Source organism: Crinia signifera, chromosome 6 (genome assembly GCF_055691185.1).
Source record: "Crinia signifera chromosome 6, ASM5569118v1, whole genome shotgun sequence".
In the NCBI taxonomy this organism is placed as follows: domain Eukaryota; kingdom Metazoa; phylum Chordata; class Amphibia; order Anura; family Myobatrachidae; genus Crinia; species Crinia signifera.
Window position 1 is genome coordinate 151,141,684 of NC_139222.1, and position 24,302 is coordinate 151,165,985.

General features: G+C 44.4%; 2 protein-coding genes across 13 annotated transcripts in view; one reads left to right on the forward strand and one right to left on the reverse strand.

Moving 5' to 3' along the window:
* Positions 1–24,302, forward strand: part of LOC146008408 (uncharacterized) — a 143,078-nt gene that overhangs the window by 91,128 nt on the left and 27,648 nt on the right. The window lies entirely within an intron of this gene.
* The window catches only part of RBL1 (RB transcriptional corepressor like 1), a 75,211-nt gene continuing 59,635 nt past the window's right edge, over positions 8,727–24,302 (reverse strand). For all 3 annotated transcript variants that reach the window (XM_083147644.1, XM_083147643.1, XM_083147645.1), the window contains 5 exons: positions 15,001–15,072; positions 13,596–13,683; positions 12,359–12,498; positions 12,111–12,275; positions 8,727–9,631 (listed from right to left, as the gene is read on the reverse strand). In XM_083147644.1, coding sequence (XP_083003770.1) covers positions 9,464–9,631; positions 12,111–12,275; positions 12,359–12,498; positions 13,596–13,683; positions 15,001–15,072 — 633 coding nt within the window. In that variant the 3' untranslated portion in view covers positions 8,727–9,463. The remainder of the gene's footprint in view (positions 9,632–12,110; positions 12,276–12,358; positions 12,499–13,595; positions 13,684–15,000; positions 15,073–24,302) is intronic.

Consider the following 24,302-nt stretch of genomic DNA (forward strand, 5'->3'; position numbering starts at 1 on the left):
GTCAAGTTCAGGATGGAGTCCCTGCAATCGCTGGGTTGGAGGAGGGCGAGTTCTTGGTGTCACTCGACATCAAGAACACCTACCTCCACATACCGATCTGGCCTCCACATCAGGCCTTCCTTCGGTTTGCTATCCGCAGCCAACATTGGCAATTCCAGGCCCTTCCATTTGGCCTCTGCTCCGCTCCACGGGTCTTCACCAAGGTCATGGCGGTGATGATGGAGATTCTGCGGAACCAGGGGGTGACGGTAATACCGTACCTGGACGACCTTCTGCTGAAGGCTCCATCCAGGGAGGCCCTGTTGGGCAACATAGCCCTGACTCAGAGTACTCTAATTAGTCACAGATGGATATTCAATTTCCAGAAGTCCCAGCTGCAGCCGTCGCAACGGTTACAGTTCTTGGGAATGGTCCTGGATATCACTCTTCTGAGGGTGTTTCTTCCAGAGGACAAGATCTCTCTCCAGGCCTTAATCCGCATGGTTCTTCTGACCAGACAACTGACAGTCCTCACATGCACCAGACTCCTGCGGAGGATGGTTGCCTCTTTCGAGGCTCTCCAATATGGTCGATTCCGATCGAGATCCTTCCAGCGTTGCCTTCTACGGCAATGGTCAGGCTCTCACCTACACCTTCACCACAGGATTCGGTTGTCAGTGCAGGCGCGACACTCTCTCCTGTGGTGGCTGAACCCTGCCAACCTCAGAGAGGGAAAGAGGTTCGCCATCTGGAACTGGATACTGCTCACCACAGATGCGAGTCTTCGTGGTTGGGGAGCAGTTATCCTGGATCACCAGTTCCAGGGCCGTTGGACTCAGCAGGAAGCCCTGCTCTCCATCAATATCTTGGAGCTCAGAGCAGTTTACAATGCTCTCCTGCAGGCCCATCATCTCCTACTGGGTCAGGCCATCAGGGTACAGTCCGACAACTCCACTGCAGTAGCCTACATCAACAAGCAGAGAGGCACGCGGAGTCACGCTGCCATGAAGGAGGTAAGTCGCATCCTGCTGTGGGCTCAGGATCATGCACTGGCCATCTCCCCCATATTCATTCCTGGCGTCGAAAATTGGGAGGCCGACTTCTTAAGTCGGCAGGATGTATACCAAGGAGAGTGGTGCCCCCAGGCAGACCTCATGGCGTCTCTCCACAATTACGATAGAAGAGAAAAAGTGAATCAGTTAGGCTGGGATCCACTCCTGTTCCACAAACATAAAAAGAAGTTCTACCTATAAATAGGTGTATATTTTATTAGATCTCGTTTTTTTGTATTTTTTGAGTTTTTTATTAAACTTAGATTGGCTAGCAGGTCATCATTCTGTGTTGGTGCTGTATTATACAGAAAACATTAATGTGAGGCCTTATATGTTAGTAGCGAAAATATTAAAAAAAGATTATAGATGTAAAGAGAAAAAGAAATATTAAAGATTAAAAATCACTCTGTGAATTAAGTGGCTCAATGTGATCTTAGTTACTGCTTAAACTCCGTGTTAATGCTAGTAACTGTATCGGGTACCTGAAGTATTTTAATGAGTGGTATTCTCACTGTCTGTAGAAAGAATTGTTTGATGTATTGTCTTGTGTCTTATAGCGGTCCACTAATGGAGATTATTGTGGAGATTATATTCTCTGTACTTCTCTGCTATTGGCAGACACTGCTGTTCTGGATCAGAAGTTAGGCATATGCCGTTATCTCAGACACATGTGGGACACACAGAGCAGATGGTGTACTGATGAATGTGTGCGGATGGAATACCACCTCACATATTATAGGGTGTTTCAGATTATACTCGCAGCTTAGCGTATTGTATGGGGCAGTTTTTCCGTAAGAACTGAGTTACTGCGCAGAGTGCTCTGGGTCTATTGCCCTCTGTCCACACAAGGCAATCCTGAAATTGGATCCGTCCACGCAATTGTTTTATCACAGTTCACCAATTGTGTTGCTGTGTTGTATATGTGCTCTATTGTGTTATTGTGCCCCCATGTGTCGAATACACAAATACTCGGGCATAAGATAATCAGAGGCGTCCACACCAGGCAATCCTAAAATTGGATCTGCCCTGGCACTGACTAGTGCATGATACACATATTGGTTGTCACATATGTAAGTTGTCTGGCGTCCACATGAGGCAATCCCGTAATTGGATCACTTGAGCTCTGAGTTGTGCGTTACCTGCAGTTTGTATATCACAGATACACATGTGTGGGTATAGTTCACCAATTGTGTTGCTGTCATGTATATGTGCTCTATTGTGTTATTATGCCACCATGTGTCGAATACACAAATGCTCGGGCAAACAATAATCAGAGGTGTCCACACCAGGCAATCCTAAAATTGGATCTGCCCTGGTACTGACTAGTACATGATACACATATTGGTTGTCACATATATAAATTGTCTAGCGTCCACATGAGGCAATCCCGTAGTTGGATCACTTGAGCTCTGAATTGTGTGTTACATGCAGTTTATATATCACAGATACACATGTGTGGGTATAGGATCGTGTGATGGATGCCTGAGGGATTTACCCTGGTACTGAGTTGTGCACACTACACATAAGGGTTGTCACACACATAAATTGCCTTCTATCCACATACGGCCGTCCTGTGATAAATCACCTGGGCCCTGGGTTGTGTGCTCTAAACAGTTAATATCAAATGGATACACGTCTGGGCACGGGGCCGTGTGAAGAATGACAAGGGCTTCTATGCTTTATTAGGTTTAGAACCGTTGCCTGGTATTAGCATGGAACAATCATACATAGATAGCCTGGTGTCCACATGAGGCAATCCTGTGATTGGATCACCTAGGTACTGCGTGGTGTGCTATACAAAGTTTATATTGTTACAGATACACATGTGTGGGCACAGGACCAGATGATTCAACTCTGGGAACCCCTGTGTTATATCAGATTATCCCCGTTGTGGTTATAATTGTATAGTGCAAATAATGTCAGAGAGATACGTTGTACGCTGTCCGGCATCCACATGGGGTAATTTTATAGTTTTGATCTCCCCAGTTGTTACCACCAGCCTTTATACATATATTATTCACACAAGCGTTCGCTTGACTAGTGCTGCTTAGGTGGACGCAGGTTTACACAGGTCACTGCCTGTCAGGCTGTGCTGTGACTGCGTACTTGTTAGAGCAGAGACGCTCACTTTCTTGTCAGCGCCTGTCGCCAGGTATTTAATCCCCTTGGCCGGCGTGTGCTGCTGCGCCTGAGCGCTAGTCGCACAGGAGTTACTGAGCGGTACGGACACAGACAATTTTTACATCAAACAAATAGACATTACATTATATACAGGCTAAGTTGCTACAAATTCACAGAGGAGGGCTGCCAATGCGCATTTCGCTAGGTAGCTTTTTCAAGGCTATCACCTAAGTACCTGGCCCCCCCTGGATTGGTAATAAATAATGGGATCAGCCTTAAATGGGCGTTTTGTTACTTGGGCCAATGATGGTCCATTTTTTGCTATTCAAACTGACTCTAGCTAGCCGATTGGCTGCCTGACGTCAGTGGTATTTAGAGAAGGGTGTTGATTTAAAATGTGTAGGAGATGTTGATGCACATCTGTCATTTATCGCAACATATTGTACACACATATAACTAATGTGTGCAAGTTTCTCATTAGATATCATGTAACCAGTGTGTTACTGTCTGATCCCTATCAGAGGTTACCCACAAGGGTTGTTTGTGATAGCGCATCCTTACGTGGTGATGCATTGTTGCAGTGTTAATATCCTTAATTAGCTGCCCTATATTCCCCAGTTATGGTATTTCTATGCGCTGTATTATGCAAGGGTATTCCTGAAGAATTTGGTGGTTTATGTAATTAATACCGTGAATTTAGTAAGTGAAGAATAAAGTGCTACCGCTTAATGTGATGTGTCAAAAAAGAAAAAAACGGGTTTGTGAGAAACAAAACAGCAAACGGAGGTGTGCTGAACAAAATAAATAAATAAACTGTGCGCTGTGCAGTAGGGACTTGCCTTGAGAAGGATTTTAATGTGAAGATACGTGCGATAGTTGATGTGACTAAACATGTAGAATCACATCATGTGTAGTGTTATACTATCACGAGGGAAGCCTCTAGATGCTACATAAGAGTAGTAGCAGAACATCTAAAATGTGATTCTTGTGTTCGTGCTTCTTGTGAGACCATTCATCATGTAAAATGAATGCTAAGGAAACTTGATACATACTGTCAAGTTAGGGAGATGTTTATAGGGATTGAATGATACAAGGTGAAAAGGTGTTGAGACAATGGCCCTTATTCTGGTTGGTGCGGCCGGAGCCGCACACGGTGCTCCGGCCGCACAAACCAATCCCCGCCCACGAGACGGATCGCCACGGCCGTCCGTACACGGACGGCTGGCGATCCGCATAAAAATGGTGGAGGCGTACGCCTCCACCATGGTGGGAGCTGCCCCCTGCATTCGATGGTCGTCGACCATCGAAGGCAGGTCCGCACGCCCCAGCAGCTCCCGCAAGCTGAGACCACACGGACAATCGTCCGTGTGATAGCTTGTATGGGGGCTGAAAGCTGACATCCGGCGACGTCAGCTTTCCGCCCCCATGAGTTGCGTCATACCCTCATTACCATGCATACGCCCCGCGTTTGCATGGGAACGCCCATGAAACGCGGGGCGTACACATAGGGAAATGAGGGTATGAAGCCCCTCACGCCCCTATACGCCCCCTTTGCGGCGGACGAAATACGTCTGCGGCGAAGGGGGCTGCACATGCGCAGATTAACCTCTGCGCATGTGCAGAATAAAAACATCGGCGGTACGGCCGCACGCGGGCCGTACCGTCCGAATCAGAATAAGGGCCAATGTGAGTAAGTTTGTGCTGTGACAGGAATTAACCCTCTATTGTTGCACCTGCTGGACAGTGTATACATAAATGGGTTTATTGTGGCTATTGTACTATATCTAGACATAATCCTCTATTATGTCCGACTATGGGACAGTGTATACTTGGATGGGTTTGTTATAGGACAGTGTCTACTTGGATGCGTTTATTAAGGATATTATATGTATCATCTTACGATGATTTCCGATCATCTGAGCGAACAGATGTGGATATAGTAAATTAAATTATGGGTCATGACATACTGATGTGGTGAGTATGCGATACTTGTAGTTGAATGTTCGCGGTAGCCGGGATGGTGGTTATGGAGTGTTTTAAATGAAAGGTGTGAGTGTGTAATAATGTTCTTGTAGGGAACCAACTAGGGCTCAACCTGCAGAGTATTACACACATAGATTTTCTTTAAAGGTAAGCAGAGTAATGGATTTCTTCATTTAATCCATGTGGTCTGAGACTATCCATCAGGAAGATGTATCTAGATTCCTTCTTCAGAAGTTCGAGTGAAATGTCGCCACCTCTGATCCCCAATGTTACTTTCTCCAGGGCAATAGCCTTCAGACCTTTTGGATTGCTTTGATGGTACTTTCTGAAGTGCCTCGCCACACTGGTGATTTTTTTCATTTTATCCAAATCTTTTTCTGCATTCTTGATGTTTCCTACGTGTTCCAGGATCCTTTTCTTCCACGGTCTCTTCGTCATTCCTATGTATTTTTGCTCCCACGGGCATATCAGACAGTAGATTACTCCCAGAGATTCACAATTAATGAAGTCTTTTATCTTTATGGTCTGATCGTACCTATTTTTCATCTCCTTGGTGTTTGATACATATTCGCAGGCTTTACATCTGCCGCATTTGTAGCAACCTACTGTGGCAGGTATCTTCTTTCGTCTTCGCGTGAAGTGACTTCTGGTTAATTGATTTCTCAGGTTGGGTGATCTCCTCCAGCTACTTTGGATGCGATCCCCAATACTGTTTTTGAGATCTTCATCTGTAGTGAGGATATGTTGATGTTTCATTAAGATCTTATTTATTTCTTTCCACTCCGTACAATACGTACTGATGAATCTGGGGGCGGAGTCATTGCTCTTCCTTGTCTTGGGTATGAGTAGTGTGCTCCTGGGCATCTTCTTGGCTGTTAAGTATGCTTGTTTAAGTAATTTGTTACTGTATCCCCGAGACAGCAGTCTCTGTCTCAATTCTTTTGCCCTAATTTCGAATATGCTGTCTTCTGAGCAATTTCGTCTCAGACGTATGTACTCCCCCTTTGGTATTCCTCTCAGGGTTGCAGGAAAGTGTGAGCTGGTCTCATGTAATATACTGTTGGTTGCCGTGGCTTTGCGGAAGATGTCAGTTATTAATTTGTTTTCGTCTGTTTTTTTGATTTTTAGGTCGAGAAAGGTGATCTCTTCATTGCTGATGCAGGAGGTAAGTTTCAAGTTTAGTGCGTTGGTGTTAAGGTTGTTGATCATTTCCTTAAGTAGATCCATGCTTCCTTCCCATATTATTAGGATATAGTCAATGAATCTGTACCACCCCACTACACAGTTGGTGTATCTCTCATTTTCTGTCCTAAAAACCCACTCCCTCTCCCACCAGCCAAGATATATGTTGGCATACGTCGGGGCACAGGTACTACCCATTGCAGTCCCACGGACCTGCAGGTAGTACCTGTCATCAAAGGTGAAGCAATTGTGGGTTAGAACAAACTCGAGTAGTTCCAGCACAAATTCATCTATTTCCTCAAATTTTCTCATTCTCAGGAAATATTCAGTGGCTTGGATACCTCTTTCATGGCTGATACTTGTATACAAAGATTCGACATCAAGCGTGCGTAATAGTGTGTTTTCCAGGACATGTACACCTCTTCTCGTCTCTCCACAATTATCAGCTGCCCCGGTTCTTCGTTTGCACGAGGGATCCTCAGGCGGTGGGAGTGGATGCACTGGTGGCCCCTTGCCAATTCCACTTTGTGTACATCTTCCCTCCATTTCCGATAATACCTCGGGTGCTGCAGAGAATCTGGAGGGAGGAGATCTCTATCCTCCTAATAGCTCTGGACTGGCCGCGCAGGTCATGGTACACCAGCCTCACGTCTCTGCTGATAGACGAACCCCGGCCCCTGCCTCTTCAGGAAGACCTTCTCAGCCAAGGGCCCTTCGTCTTTCCAGACTTAAGTCGGCTTCATTTAACGGCATGGCTGCTGAAAGGTCCATCCTGAGGCAGGCGGGTATCCCCCGGGCGGTGATACCCACCATGATGAGGGCCAGGAAAGATGTTACATCCAAGCATTACCACCGCATCTGGAGGGCTTACGTGGTCTGGTGCGAGAGTCGCAGTGTTTCCACTACCCTCTTCAAGAAGGCTCGTCTTCTTCTTTTCCTGCAATCTGGCTTAGCTGCAGGTTTACGTCTGTCTACATTAAAGGTACAGGTATCGGCGTTATCTATCTTTTTTCAAAAGAAGTTGGCCCTTTTACCTGAGGTACATACCTTTTTTCAGGGAGTCTTGCGGCTGCAACCTCCTTTTCGTCCACCCACGGCTCCTTGGAACTTGTTCTAGGTTTTTTGCAGTCTGCAGTGTTTGAACCACTAGACGAGGTGGACCTTAAATACTTGACATGGAAGACAGTGCTCCTCCTGGCCCTGGCATCGGCCAGGCGAGTCTCCGATCTGGGAGCCCTGTCATGCAGACCTCCTTTTTTGGTCTTCCACGCGGACAGGACAACTTTGCACAAGTGTCTCCTTCTTGCCAAAGGTGGTATCAGCCTTCCACATAAATAAGCCGATTGTGGTACCGGCCTTCCAAGACACCTCTCCTGAGGAAAGTACTCTTGACGTGGTCAGGGCTCTGAGGATTTATGTATCCAGAACAGCATCTCTGAGGAAGTTGGATGCTCTATTTGTCACTTATGATCCGGTCAGACGGGGCTGGCCAGCCTCAAAACAGACGCTGTCTCGATGGATCCGCCTGACTATTCGTCAGGCCTATGTGGCAAGTGCTCAACGCCCTCCTGCCTCCATTACGGCGCATTCTACGCGCTCTGTGGGCCCCTCTTGGGAGGCTGCCAGAGGGGTATCTATTCAGCAGCTCTGTAGAGCTGCCACCTGGTCTGGTCGCCAGACCTTTGTTCGGTTCTACCGATTTGACACTTTTGCCGCGTCGGCTTCACAGTTTGGACGCTCAGTGTTACAGGGGTCTCAGTGCCATCCCACCCGTGTTGGGAGCTCTGGGACGTCCCCACTGTTACTCCAGTGACACCTAGTGGATGAAGGAGAAAACAGGGATTTTGTACTTACCGTAAATCCTTTTCTCCGAGTCCACAGGTGTCACTGGACACCCGCCTCGGCGCTGTTCCTTGTTGGTAGGAATTCCTGCCTTAAAACTTTTACAGTTTAAATTGCTAGGTTATTTCTACTTATGTTGTTTGGGACTGCCTGCTATATTGTTGTGTGTCATGTTTGGTACAGTGGTTCTCACTGTTCTATTTCTGTTTCAATCTTCTCTGGTTGATTGTGTATTCTTGTGTGTATACTAACCTCCTCTGGAAAGCGTGTTCTTTCTTCCAGCTCCATTCGGGCACATCCTTGGGACTGCCTAGGTGGGGAAGTAGAAGGGGAGGAGTTGGCCACACTCAATTATATTTAAAGTGCCCATGCTCCCTGTGGTCGCCCTTCTATCCCCACTGTTACTCCAGTGACACCTGTGGACTCGAAGAAAAGGATTTACGGTAAGTACAAAATCCCTGTTTTTGGCATTTAAAACTCGGGCAGGGCGCAGCGCCCCGCTAAAACAGCCTAGCATGAACACTTATGTATATATATATATATCACACACAAACATAAGGCAACATATCAGAAAGAAGCATACTGTTTATTGTACAAATATACAAAGGTGTACAAATTACACAAAAACCCAGATAGATGTACAGGAGTCTTTCAGATAACAATCCATGTAAGAATCTTACCTAAACATCATTTGTGTAAATTAAGTAATAATTTACAACAATAAAAAGCTGGTACGTACAAAAATACGTAAAAAGTGTGTAGATGCTACACATCGTTTACTTAATATGCAAAACGGAATTGCGACATAAAAGTTACATATAAGTTTTCTAAAGCTTTAAATAAACGGCTTTGTATAAAAACTGTACAAAGTTATCGCTATAGAAAAATGACTCCCAATATGAAGTTTGGGGTCACATTCTTCATGCTGGTTTATAGAGTGTAGTGAGAGCGCTACTTTATCGAAGTATTGCAAACTTGCATCTATAATATACATAAAACATGCAGTAGGCAGTAAACTTGAAATAGATCAACAAGTCTAAAATATGAAAAAATTGCATATCTTATAGTGAATACGATTAGATTACTATATCTATAAAAGCAATTTCTGTTCATCAGACTGTCAAACCACCTAAAACTAGGTGTCAGGGGAGTTCTTATGAAAAAAAGAGAAGACTGTAAAATAACAAGAAAAAGCTGTGTAAATGCAATCACCTCACAAATATTATTCTGAACAGCAATATCACTATTCTGTTGATGCATACAATATATAGGCTTTAAAATGCATCCTGAAAGAATGATAGTAATTAACGGTTTGCCCTCTCAGTCACAACATCCTGAAGGCGTTTTGTCAGAGCATCTTCATTTTCCTGGCATGATCGCTTAGCTGGAGATTCAGAGTCACTGTCTATGGTTATTGCTCGTTTTTTGCTCCTCTGTTCTTGTTTAATCATGCTGTTTATATCCATCAAACTCTAAATGGGAGGTAAAACATGAAAGCAATAATGATTTAGGAGCATGTGATGTAAGATACAGTAGAACTACCAACCAACAGACTAGAAGAGGAATTGACAGATAAGTCCTGAACAGGCCTTGTGAGCATTCACAATGCACTTGTAATTAGCCATGGCAAACTGTGGGCCTTTCAGGGGCGCGCACTCACCATGTATTCCTGTTAAAGTGGGTGAATACATACGTGCCCATGCACAGCTTCATACCAACTATTTGTGGCAAACCAGTCACAGGCATTGCCAAAAGCCGGTAAATGGAGAACACATCCGTAGGGAGGGAGGGGATGTTTCCCGCCCACCAGCCAATCAGGAGCAGAGTTTTCCCAGGGGCTGCTCCTGATTGGTGGACTAAATCCCACCAGTTCCAGGAAGGAGCCAAGAATGTAAAAAAATAAAATAAAAATTACATTCCCGGGTCGTCTCATTTGGTTTTACCTGTCAGGATGCCTACAACAGAATAAGGAGGAAGAGATCTTCGCCCAACACCTCGGTAAGTATAATTTGCTTCCACAGGTACAGCTCTACTACACAAGTGGACTGGCCAATGATAGAATCCATAAGTACGTATAGTGTGATTGAATGTAGTAGGTATTCAATTTGTACTGTGTTTTTTTAAATATTGGTTATGTTGTAGAACCATGCTGGGACTTGTTGTTCAAGTCCCTGCATGCGGTGCAGGCTTGCTGGGACTTGTAGTTCCACAATACAATAGTTTTCCTTTCTATTTTTTTAAACTATACTCTCAGCCCCGTGCCCATCGCCTGGGTCCCTCTAAAACCAGGACCGGCTCTTTGAGCCTGGGGCAGGGTATAGCTGTGGGGAGGGGACCCCACAGCGGTTTTTAAAATTATTTATTCTTTTTCTTTTTTTACACTGAGAAGCCTGCTTGGATCTGACTGATCCATGCAGGCTTCAGTCATCTACGAATAGAAAAGATAGTCTAGTTGCCATTCGTACATAGGGGGAGCGGCCCTAAACTGCACACCCTGGACTTATGAGGTGCTACCTGCTGAGACCTGTAATGCAGCAAGCAGGAGGAGGAGTTTGCAGGTGCACACTAAATATAAATGCTAGACACTACTGCCCTGGACCTGTCTCAGAGTAGTGTCAGGGACTTGCCCTACTGAGGTAACCTGGAAGCGGTGGACAAGCCCATAATAATGGCCATCATTATGCTAATAACCTCAAAAATGCAATATACTGTAGCAATGGTATTAAAAGGTCTAGCATTTATATTTAGTGTGCACCTGCAAACTCCTCCTCCTGCTAGTTGCCATTCGTATTTACTAGTGATCTGTATTCATCAGTACGAATCATTAGTAAATTTGTCGGTATCATTGAAAAGAATAGGCTTTATTGGCCATATTCTATCGATGGTGTATCCATTCGTATTTTTCAGAAATTCAAAAAAATACGAATGACAAAAATATGAATAGTATGTTCAGTTTGTCTGTGTGAAAAACGTACATATTTCACATCGAATGGGTATGAATACGACCATTCGTACCTATGTGATCTTAGTGAATTTCCCCCTTTGTTTCTTTACTGTAAAATAATGATCATTGATGAATGTAGTGAAATATATCCAAGCAGCTTAGCTGATCTTCTTTGATGGCAGCATGTACGCACCTTGCATGTCATCTCTATTGTGCTGGTACCTATTTTACTTGATGCAATAAAGGGATTACACCTGGGAAGGTGGGTGAGTGCTCCAGTCAAGCTGACCCAGGGTGGGTGGCAGCACGTCATATAGCAGGGATATGTCCATCTCAGGAAAGACTTTGGGAAATTGTGTAGATTAATATTTAGGGGATGCAGACTAGGCCAGGCCAAAAATAATCTGAGGTCTTGAATATTGGGAGACAGGTTTACAGTACGGGTTACAAACTAAACCAAGTTCACCATATGAGCTGCCATTATAACACTCCTATTATTATTTGTATGGGAATAGAAGATACCAGCATTTAAAGGCCCATACACACTAGGCGACTTTGAGCTGAAAGTCGCTCGAAACGGCATGTTTGAGCGGCCCAGTGTGTATGACCCAGCGATGACGCTGCTGCGCGCTCCTGCAACATCAACGGGAAAACCGTTCATCTGCTGGTTATACTAGCAGATGAGTGGCTTTGCCCCCATACATGCTGCCCATTACACCACCTAATAAAGCTAAGGCAACAGTTACAGAAAGGGCAAGATTTATATCTAGGACAGTATATAAATATTAATATAAAAGGAAGAGACACTGTTTCGCTTTAGCTAAAAGATACCAATAGCCTCACTTTATAATAAAACCCAATACAGAGATCCTAATGTAAACACATGTATCATTCTCCACCTGTTTATCCAAGAAAAAAAGCCAACATATGAGTATTGCGCAAAACCACTTTCTTAGCAAATCTATTCACAAGGCTTTTCAATCTATTCTGGTTGTAAAGAAACTTACTTTGGAAGGACTTCCATTAAACTTGTATAGAAGTGTTGTGCATGGCGTGAGACAATTGGTATTCTTGTGCGGAGACACATAAATGGAATGCTGTTGGGACACACGGCGGGGAGAGACCACTTGTTGTTTGATGCTTGGGAACGGGGACAGTGGTGGAGCTGCAGACTAAAAATAAGAATCCGTTTAGTGCACAGATCCAAGCTGATAGCTTACTTATAGAAAATTAAATATAATAATTTAGTACTTACCAAATTTTCATTAGCAGTAACTGCATATTTTAGTGCAAATAATTTCACACGTTCCATATAGAAGTTGTTATAAAATGTTATCAAGTCTCCTCTTTCCACTGGATTTCTGGCAGTTAAGTAGGACTGACTCTCATTGGAGTCTGAAAAAGTAAAAAAAAAATACACAATATAAGAAATACTTCAAGTACTGGGCAAGGCACACATACCACTATCTCCAGGAGCGGAGACAGACGGTTTCCACATTTTTTGTAGTCAGTATAGCAATTTACAGCATGGACATTGGGAGTAAGCCATATCTGAGCAAACATGCACACACAAATCATGAGAAACAATAAGTAAATTACCATGGACTCTTAATATATGAGCTCTCACAAGATACACTGCAGATTGTACCTGGGTTTGGCTAAACATCCTCTTTGTGGAGGAGTAAATTGTGGTTGTCCTTTCTCTAGGACTATTGAGCCTGCCTCAATATATTACCTGTTTAGGAAAATCATATTTACTAAGTAAAATCAATAAATGTCAGACTCAAAGAAACCCTTGGGAGCAAGGGGGTCATTCTAATCTGTTCGGATTCCAAATTCACCCCCGTTCTGATGGTTTTATGCGTATGTGCAGGTCTCCTTGGCAAATGTCTTTGGCGACTTGCATAGTCGCTAAGCCGTTCACAGGGAACAGGGTGGGCCAGGGGTGGACGGCGGCAGAGTCGGGTTTTTCGCCAGGGCGGGCACTCCCAGCATACAGAGTCAACCAGAATCAGGCCCCAAATGTAATAGCTCCAGATCTGCAGGGCACATCATTATTTAAAGCAGCAATTAATTTAAAAAGTGAAGACCAGGTTGCTTTTAAATTAGTTTCTTAGCCAAAAAAATCTATTTAGACAGCCACATATGGCAAGAGTCAAATCATGGTCAGTGTTTTAAACTAAAGCTGGGTTCACACTGGAAGACACGCAAACTATGCAATGTTGTGTCCCGTTTCCCTAGAACTCTCGAACAAACTATATATTGCATACACACTGTGCAATCTTTAAAAATTAAAAATCACTGCCTAAAACCAGCAGTATGCTTTCATGAATGGTATCCTAAGATTGCGCTGCATGTACAGAAGATGTCACCAGCGATATAGGGCATATACACTAAACAATTTTAAGAATTTTGTTGTAACAATGACATTTTAAAACAAATTTGTCAAACGACAATTAGCCTTAGTTTTGTTTTCATGCCTTCATTCTTACCACAATCAACCATTTCCACATCTTGGCTGGGTCCAACACAATCTTCCTGAGCTTGAGGCATCCTTTTTAATAACACACTTCTATAGACCTGAAACCAATAAAGAGAAAATTATAAGTGCCATTACCAATAGACTAAAAGGTACTTGTGAGTTATCCGGGCTGCCGATTTTGTCCTTAAGTTTGGTTAACTTAAGGACACCCGACCGACGCGATGCCCGCGATTTAGCCCCAAATCGGGGGCATCGCGTCGGTCGTGGCCGTTATAAGGGGCCGCGACGCGATGCCCACGATTTCCCATAGACAGTAATGTTAAAAGACACGATGGACCCGATTTCCCATAGACAGTAATGTTAAAAGACGCGATGGACCTGATTTCCCATAGACAGCAATGTTAAAATAAAATGACAATGTGAAATTGGCCAATATGTTTTAAAAAAAAATGTTTCATGGCCCCCCACCACCGTTAACGCCACCCCGCTATTGACGCCAACCCGAAGCGTGGCGAGCGCAGCGGTACGTGTCCTCCGACCTTTTCATGCCCTACTATCCACTAGGGCGTGGAGTGAGAATAGAATAGTGTGGTGAGCGCAGCGAGCCACCGAGCCCGAAGCGTGGCGAGCGGACGCGGACACCTGTGAAGCCCGCAAGGGCACGCGGATACCTGTGAAGGTGTCCGCGTCAGCTCGCCACGCTTCGGGCTCGGTGGCTCGCTGCGCTCGCCACACTATTCTATTCTCACTCCACGCCCTAGTGGATAGTAGGGCATGAAAAGGTCGGAGGACGCGTACCGCCGCCGCTCGCCACGCTTCGGGTTGGCGTCAATAGCGGGGTGGCGTTAACGGTGGTGGGGGGCCATGAAACATTTTTTTTAAAAACATATCCAATGTGAAATGGCTATATTGGCCAATTTCACATTGTCATTTTATTTTAACATTGCTGTCTATGGGAAATCGGGTCCATCGCGTCTTTTAACATTACTGTCTATGGGAAATCGTGTCGGAAATCGGGTCCATCGTGTCTTTTAACATTACTGTCTATGGGAAATCGTGGACATCGCGTCGCGGCTCCTTATAACGGCCACGACCGACGCGATGCCCACGATTTCGGGCGCGATGAAAAAATCGGCAGCCCGGATAACTCACAAGTACCGACTAAAAAGGTAAAGTATATGGATTTAAAGTGGCAAGTTTTGACATTTATACCACATTTTGTTTATGACTATTAGCCACAACAGACCTACCTGGTGAGTATGTACACGTCACTTTTACAGAAGCCAGAATGCAGCTCCATACTGCAAAGTTTGTGGGTATGGGGTGAGCTGATAGGGATCAATTCAATTAGCTGTTGGGCCTAAAATGGTTCTAAGCGACAATGGAAAATGAACCAAGATATGATATTTACTTACATGACTGTGTGCTTGAGGTTGATTTCTGTAACATTTAATGATGTCCTGAAATAGTTGTTCGTCTTTTGTGATCTAAGTGGGAATAAGATGTTCAGATTGTAATACTTTGAATTAGTACCCTGTAATCTATAAAAGGTGCATTTGGGGGATATACTGTAATTAACCCTTTAAGTACCAACATCTGAGAGATGCGCATACACAACATTTTTTACTTGAATTTATATATTTCCTATATAAGGTAACATTACAGGCCATTATGATGCATAAAAATGTTTGCTTGCCAATTTTCACACCAATTTTGGCAAATACACTTGGCCCTCAAAGGCTTAAGCAGCAGCTTGCTTCTAGCAGACTGTATTTAATATTAGTGCAGTTTTAAATTTTTATATTAAATCTGGCGTAAAAATGTAAGTTTGCAAAAGCCATTTCATGAGTTGAGAGAAATATTCCTTTATCTTGTACAGTGGTACCTAAACCTCTCAGACATTTCCATCTTAAGCCAACTCTGATTCAGAGACTGATGTTAAAAGAAGCAGAGGCTCCTACCTGATTGTAGGAGGGGGGCTGCTGCATAGCTGCCCGGCAGTGGTCCCGGTGAATGCACATATCCCAGGTTCTAAGGGCTGCTTAGACTGCAGTCCATAGAAGCCAAAGAGGCAGCCCAGAGGGAGGGGACACCTCCCAATGGAACTGCCTTACTGTGGGTGACTGACCAGGTCAGAAAAATCAGTCACTAACACTGAGCAGTGCCTTATTTTACAGGAATGGAGCAAAGTAAAACAGCCCTTTCCCATGAAATTCCCTTAGGCATAACACTATATTATACACAACAAGAGAATAGGGCGTGCTCCGTTCCTTCTAGACAACAGCGATTAGATTAACTAATAAGTGATGGGTATTTAAATGGCTTCCGAGGCCCTAACAAAGCTGCACTGCGAAGCATGCGCCGGCTTGTTCACCACGTGTGGGTGCTTCCAGTGTATGTGTTCTCATGTATATTTAAATTGCTTATTTATCACATTCTTGTGCACTGTACCACAACCCTTATCATGACATTGGGCACCAGACCTGTAATGGATCTGATCCGTCCAACAGGTTGGATAGGATATCTGTCCACCAATCATAACTATCTCACCCATGGCTTGATATATCTCACGTAAATTTGTCATTTACACTAGGACAAAAACGAAGAAAGAGAAGAGTGTCCTTTGGGTGGGTGCACCTTAAAGAAAATTATGACCAACTAATAAAATTTAACCTTTATTATAATAACTTTATTTAAAAAGGCTGCGAAATATCTTAAAACCATATAACATACAGGGGTGGGTTAGACACACTCTAAAAATAAGGTGGCAGGCAGTGGTTGCTGTTTGGGCTTATAATAATAGAGTAAGTGGTTGAAGCGTGGCGTGTGAGACAGAGATAGCTTCAAACAGTGGGTTCTGCAATTATATATATATGAGCACGACACCCTCTTCTGTTCTGCTGATTCTCTTAAAGGGCTGGATTTAAGGTCTACAGTCCCTGATGTATTGAGTACGTACTCCTAGATTTAAATCAAAGATTTGTTTAGCTCATGTATCAAGTGCCGTGTTTATGCTAATCACGGTCACAAATATTCGGGATATGGATCCTAAGGATTATGGGGTGTCCCCTCTATGTGGGTGTCAGACAAATCTGAACCTCTAGTCACCAGTTTGTGTTCGCCGGAGGTATAGTAGCGTCTCAGTAGTGTGGTCTTAGTTTAGTATATACCAAGACTCAGAGAACAATGAGTTTGTATATTCTCCCTGTACTTGTGTTTGTTTTCTCCCACAATCCAAAAATATACTGGTAGGTTAATTGGCTCCCACCAAAATTAACCCTAGAATGTCTGTGTGTGTACATGTGGTAGGAAACATAGATTGGGGATGTGGTTTTGTTTGGATCCCGCACTAAGTTATACCCACTAGGGATGGGAGGGCCAAGAGAGATCCTTGCCTCCCATAGTGGTGTTCGGCTTGAGTTGCCTGATACCAACTAAGATGTATGTCTAGGTACCTTATTGGACAGACATTATACAGTTGGTGGTGCTCCCTTGAGTCCGAGTATACACAGCCCCCCTTTTTTAAATAACATAATAAATAAAAGCTAAGTTTTATCGAACATAACCATCATATCACAAGAGTGCCCCAAAAAAAGAGTCTTCTTTCTCTCCCCAATTGTTTAAGGAAACATAGATTGTAAGCTCCACTGGGGCAGGGACTGATGCGGATGTTCAACTATACTCTGTCAAGCGCTACGGAATATGTATGCGCTATATACGAAACTGTTAATAAATAGTAAATAATAAACTATCAGGTATGCAAAGTGGAGCAACCACAAGAGGAAGTGAGGCACTTCTTGAGAGAAAACAATAGTCTGTAAATTTAGACTCCGATGGGACTTCTTCAACTGAGCCTGAATCTCCAACTGTAATGTATGGGAATACAACTTGGCATACTCCACCATGTCAGAGGTGGAAACAAGAGAACCCAGGATTCCTCTGTTATATACCCTCCCAAAAATACATAAGTCCCCTGGTGTCCCCTCCTGGCCACACCAGAGACTCCCTTTACAGTTCCATGTCTAAATATTTGGATTTTTTGGTACAACTGACAATTCAAAAACAGCCCACCTTTTTAAAAAACACCAATATGCTATTGGAAAAACTTTTCTCCCTCAACGATCTTCCGGAATGGTTTCTACTGTGCACAATCGATTTTGTGTCGTCGTACACAAGCATACTGCAAAAGGCGGGGTTGGACAGTGTACTGAATATTTTGTGTCGTCGTACACAAGCATACTGCAAAAGGCGGGGTTGGACAGTGTACTGAATTTTATTTCCACCAAGATGATTACAATGGTCCTCCGGTCCAAATGGGATGCGGTCATCTATTAGAATGAACTTAGGTCTACAGTCATTAGGTCTACCACACTTGGTCGACTGGCAGGAAGGTCGACCTGACTTAAGGTCGACATGGGCCAAGGTCGACATGACTTAAGGTCGAATTTGCATAAAGGTCGCCATGAGGAAGGTCGACTGGTCATAAGGTCGACATGGGTTTTCACTGTTTTTTGAGCCGACATGTGCCGACAGGCAGTATTTCATGCCCTACCATCCACTAGGGCGTGGTGGGAGAATAAAATAAAATATGCCGAAGCATAGCGAGCGTCCGATTCTCATTGCCAACTGTGTCCATGTCGACTGTGTCGACATTCGGATCAAAAAACAGTGAAAAACCCATGTCGACCTTATGACCAGTCGACCTTCCTCATGTCGACCTTTGTGCAAATTCGACCTTAAGTCATGTCGACCTTGGCCCATGTTGACCTTAAGTCAGGTCGACCTTCCTGCCAGTCGACCTAGTGGGGTAGACCTAATGACTGTAGACCTAAATGCAGTCTGACGAATGATCCCATTCCGTCCAAATGTATTTAGAGTTATTTGAGAAGACCCTCACGCAAAACGACTACTTCTTTGATAACTTTTACCTACCCGTGATCAGATCACCCGTCGCACCTTTCGGTGGCCAATATATTCATGTTTGAAATGGAGAAAAAATAGTTTCTTGAAAAACTTGCATTTGCACCCCATTCGTTTTTTTTAGTATATAGACTTTCCATTGTTCTATGGAAAGGGTTTGAGTCTGATTTAAGTGAGATTATGTTTGACATAAACTAAATGCATAATGAGATCAAATTTACATTTGAATGTAGTCATGAATCCATTAACTACCTGGACGTAAACATTAGATGGTGTGGGGAAAGATTTCAGACAAAATTGTTCCACAAGCCTATTGATTGTAATGTGATGCTACTAGTCCTCATCCCAAAGCAAATAAATTAATATAACACCATCAGCACTACATATACAGCTAAAAAGTATTGGCGCTTAATTAACAATGATTTGGGGATCAAACCCTTATGTTCATCCAAATCGATGATCAACCTGTTGATGCACAACGATGTATCTGATATTGACAAAAGTGGTCCAATGAATTTTTTAAGTAGAAAGCCAGGATGTTATCCATGCACAAGGTGTGCAACATGTAGTCATATGGATATCGGTCAGTATTTTGTACATCCTAGGTCCAGAAAGAAGTATTCCATTAAATATGTTTTAACTTACTCTTCCCTCTATGTAATGTATATGATCTCATGCCCTTGTAGCTGCATATACATAGGCAAAACTTGCTCTCTTTAAAAGGGATTCGGTATGGAATCCCGGCGTTCAAATTCCTGACGCTGGAATCCTGGCCGCCGAAATCCCTGACGACGTGGAGCGCCCCCCCCCCCCCCCCTTGCGGGCCCGGTGCCGCGCATTTATTCTCCCTCTATGGGTGTCGTGGACACCCACGGAGGGAGAAAGTTTCGGGATTTTGGCGGTCGGGATTCTGAACGCTGGGATTCCGACCGCCAGGAAATTGACTGCATCCCTTTAAAAGTGCAACTAATAAAAATTGCTCAGCCATTAGATGGCAAAGCAGTCGATCAGCCTGTGGCTCAACATTTTGTCAAAGCCAAACATGAGCTAGCCACAGTAAGGTACAAATTTTTAGATCATGTACTGGCTTCTAAAAGAAAGTGATTTGTTACAATTAGAAACATTCTGGATACATGAATTGAATGCATTGGCCCAGTAAAGGTTTGAATTAATCATTTTCTTTTGCATGTTTTACATAACCAATGTGGAGATAGCAAGATAGCAAGAAGTATAGTTTGTCACGGTGTGGTGCACCAAGGAATCTAGGTCTGTGAAGCGTATGCCGGCTGGCTGTTACAAGCCGTGCGGCGTCTTCCATGTGCTGCCTCACCCACTTTACAGTATGTCTGTGTCGTTACCTTAAGCAGCCAATACACGTCCCGATGCGGGCGTGCGTTGTGGGCTTCAATAGCAGGGATCACATTGCCTGTGCACGCAATGCAATGAAAACTAAGTACAAAAAGTATGTGCAAGGACATACTTTTTGTACTGTGCGATGAGGTGCCGCGGGAGGACCTCAAAGCACAGAACGCACAGCCTGGCATCGCAGCGTGTATGGGCTGCTTTAGTCTTTCCAAGGACTCTGTTACAATTTTGTGTAAGACTGTGTGTGCCCAGCTGATCATCCAGCTAATGTAGCCTCATAGATTTGTGCAATTAACGGCAGCAGGACACCCGTTGGAGATTACTGTATACTAACAGAGTACGGACAGCACCAATACCATTAATCAGCCAATAGCACCATTACTCACTGTCCTCCTGGCAGGGCGAATGAGCTTATGACTGCACTGATTTGGTACCATGCATAAAGTGCACGCTAAATAAGTTATACCGTACCACTTATCTCCTCCTCTTACATTTAAAAGACACTGATCATAATTGAATGGTTGCTGCAATTACAGGACTGGCAGTACAATTTGTAAGATAGATCAGTCTATTCAACTGTAGCATAGATAATGCAAGGACCTCTTTAAAGTGTTCTAACAAAAGGCCCTTTTTCTAGTTGACTCAGACAGATGCGTATTTTCAGAAAGCCACCGAGTGTTCTTAGCCCCGCCTACCGTATGGATCACTCACACCGTCCGAATGCGGTAAGACGCCGAGCGAACGGACCACAAGTGGATGTTTCAAATGAACAAGTCCCCCATCTGTGGGAACCTCCTCCATCCTCCGATGGTCGCCGACCATCAAATGATGGACCAAGTGGTCAGACAGCTCCGAGTGCTCCAGACCATTTGGACTTTTCTCCATGCGAAAGCGGGGATATAGGCGGCATCCGGCTATGTCAGCTGTCCACCCCCCACACGTGCGTCACGGCCGGATTACCATACGTACGCCCAGTGGTTTCATGGGAACGCCCATGAAACGCGGGGCGTACGCATATGGTAATGAGCCCAAACAGCCCTTCACACCCCTGTCCACCCCGTACTCGGATTGTTCCAACCGATCGTTTTCTGTACGGAATTCACGCCATATTCAAACGTGCACAGCGTACGCACATGCACAGAAACGCCTCTGCACATGCGCAAACACAATACATCGCCCATCCGACCGAACACTCAGAATAAGGGCCAATGTACAATAGAGCACTCCACGCAGCACACTGCAGGTGGCTGTTGTGAAAACCATCAGGCGTATTATATTGACTGTCTGACTAATCGTATAAAATAAAAAGTCTGGGATCTAATTGTAATGTACATTTGCAAGTTTGTCATAGATCTACTGACATTTTCGATTAAGTTACATCTCCCCTGGTAATAAAGGGTTAAAAACCATTTTGCACACCGAAGCATTAACATTGTCAGTACTGCACCCTCAGTGACCTACCAGCTAGGGTTAATATTTAGGAAATTGCTGACTGAAACTGCATTAGCAACTTACTTATCTATGATTGATCAATACTTTGTTGCAATATCGGCACACATCAACACTTTCCACCTAGTGAATGGAAGCTGCTTGTACACAGATTTCATGTCTGAGATAGCAATTTATTCAGATAAATGATCAGATTCCATAACCGTTTAGTGAATACACATGGTCTCCTCCAGTAAATGGAATTGGCCACATAAGCCAGACAAATCAAGGAAGGAGACGTTATTGTAAAGGCCCCCATACACTAGGGCGACTTGTCCTTAGGACAAGTCGCCCCCGACTTCCCCCTGAGCTTTCCCGGCTGCTCCCCGGGGGAGCTTGATTAGATTGGCACTTGATGTGCCATTTTTTACATGTGATAAATCGTCTCGATTTATCACATGTAAAAAACCCGGGGGGCTACAGAGCAGGGCTGCTGGTGGGAGCAGGGGGGCTGGGGACGCTGCGGGGGACACAGGCGGCATAGAGCCAGGAGCTGTCAGTGCTAGAAAAAAAAAGCCTATACAATGAATGGGCAGCCTGTGATTGGCTGAGCGCTCTCTCAGCCAATTGCTGACTGGCTGAGAGAGCGCTCAGCCAATCACAGGCCGCCCATTCATTGTATGGGCTTTTTTTTTTTATTCCGTACTGACAGCTCCCGCCAGCTCCCCCTGCCCGGCTCTATGCCGCCTGTGTCCCCCGCAGCGTCCCCAGCCCCAACTGCTCCCTCTACCGCCGCGCCGCCCCACTAGGTCTCAAGTCGGGTGGTCGGACGTGCAGCAGATCCGACCACCCGACGCAGATCCGATGCGCACGGGACCGCGCATCGGATCTGAGGGGACATCAAAACTAGCCGATTTTGGTCCGATTTCGGCCAGATCCGACTGAAATCTGACCAAAATCGGCTAGTGTATGGGGGCCTTAAGTTAGTTATATCTGTCAACTACACACTAAATCGGTTATAAGGAAGATTGTACAAGGCACTTGGCGACCCCGAGACGAGGTTTATGGGCTCTATGTAGAGAAAAGTTATGTTTGTTTATTTTGTGATGTGTATTTCATACAGAACATGATGCATAAGTATGTGTAGATTTATGTATAGCTACGATGTACGCAGACAGCTTGATGATACAGATGAGGGATAATAATTCCATGTTTTGGAAGTAGCAGAATGATGTCAGATTATCGAGACGACAACCCTGCCCCAGATTTGGGGGAGTGACACTCAAGGTTTTGTGTTCTTTATAAAAAAAATTGGATTGAAATGGAGAACAGAACGTGTTTGGTGTTTATTCGTCTATTATCGAAGTGCCGCCTCAAGCAAGATATAGTGGAAAGTGAGTTCTATTAGGAGGGCACCAGGGTAAAAATATTCAACTGTTTCTGGGAGTGCCGACATTGTCAGCCAAAGTATATATAATACGCCCCGAAATGGTATATAATCCAGGAAAACTCCTAAATGTGCCATCTCCTGAGACCAGGTGGATTTTCACCAGTTCATGATCCACGCATGAGACTGTAAAAGATTACATCAATCTTATGGTACATCTATTAGCCTGTCTAGTGACTTGGCAAAAACCAGTAGGTCTTGTCTCCGGAATGCGTTTTCTCTCTAAAGATGTGATGTGGCAGGCAGTGCATAAAATTGCTGATCAGCATTTCTATGAGGGAGTAGAGATAGGAGTGAGCCCTGGGGGTGGATACCTGCAGTGAGGGAACATACAAAGAGAAGGCAGAGGGGCTAACATGAAAGCTTGCCACCCCCTTCTGTCATGGACACAGGGCAATGGCCACTTATAGTAGTGTCCATTGTCTGGTCTCCCTCACCATCAGTGATAGACACAATGGGGATCTGATAGGAGGCCCGCTGTCTGCACCCATAGCATCTGCCTAAGACTGCTAGTGGCTAGTGCTGGGACTGCAAGGGTGTCAACAGATGCAAAATACCGGTATAAAAATAGAAATATTTTTTTTTGTTTTATATAGTGCTCTCACACTGGACTTAGAGTACTTAATTTAGGCTGCCTAATAGCAGCCCCAGTAAATGCAAATTAAACTGGATGCCCAAGGCTTGGGTATAGGGAGTCTGAGCTGCTAGGTGAAAGGACTACTATTTCATGCCCATACGCTAAGCTCCACCACTTTGACCCAGTGTCTAAATCATGTGTCCATTATGGAAGAAAAAATGGGGTTTATGGCCTTACCTGGTTATATCCTTTTCTTTTGAGTCCATAGGGGGCAGAGGGTATAGGCTGATCATGAGTCTGTGCACCAAAAAGTTAAAGACTTCTTCCCATCAGTCCCCTTCTCCCCTATAACCCACCCCTCAGCAAATGCCTACCAGATTAGTTAGCAAGTTTCCAGCAGGTACAAGGAAGGAGAATGACCATCACACACACACACACACACACACACACACACTACTTCACCAGAGAATGGTTAGACACACACTAATATAGGAACAATACAATTGAGATGCATCAAGGAGGGTATCCTGTGCCCCCTATGGACTCAAAGAAAATAGAATTTATGATCTTTCCTGGTTATATTCTCTTTTTCCTACTAGGAGGTACAGGAAGATACACTCTGATGTCCTAAAGTTGTCCCTTTAATGGTTTTGTAACTTGTATCTCCTCAAATGTGGTATAAGCAATAGAGTGTACATGTAGAAAATGTTATATTGAGAGAACGAGTAGGCCCTTTAAAGTACAGATAGGGGAACATATTTGAAACATCCGCAAAGGGATGGAGATGGGATGCAGTTAGGTCAAAATCCCGACACTTTCTCCCTCTATGGGTGTCCACGACACCCATAGAGGGAGAATAAATTAGTGTGCCGAGGGTAGCGAGGCACCAGGCCTGCTGCGTGGCAAGCTCAGCGAGCCCGCAAGGGAGGGCGATCCACATCCCCCCTTGTCAGGATTTCAGCGTTGGGATTTAGACCGCT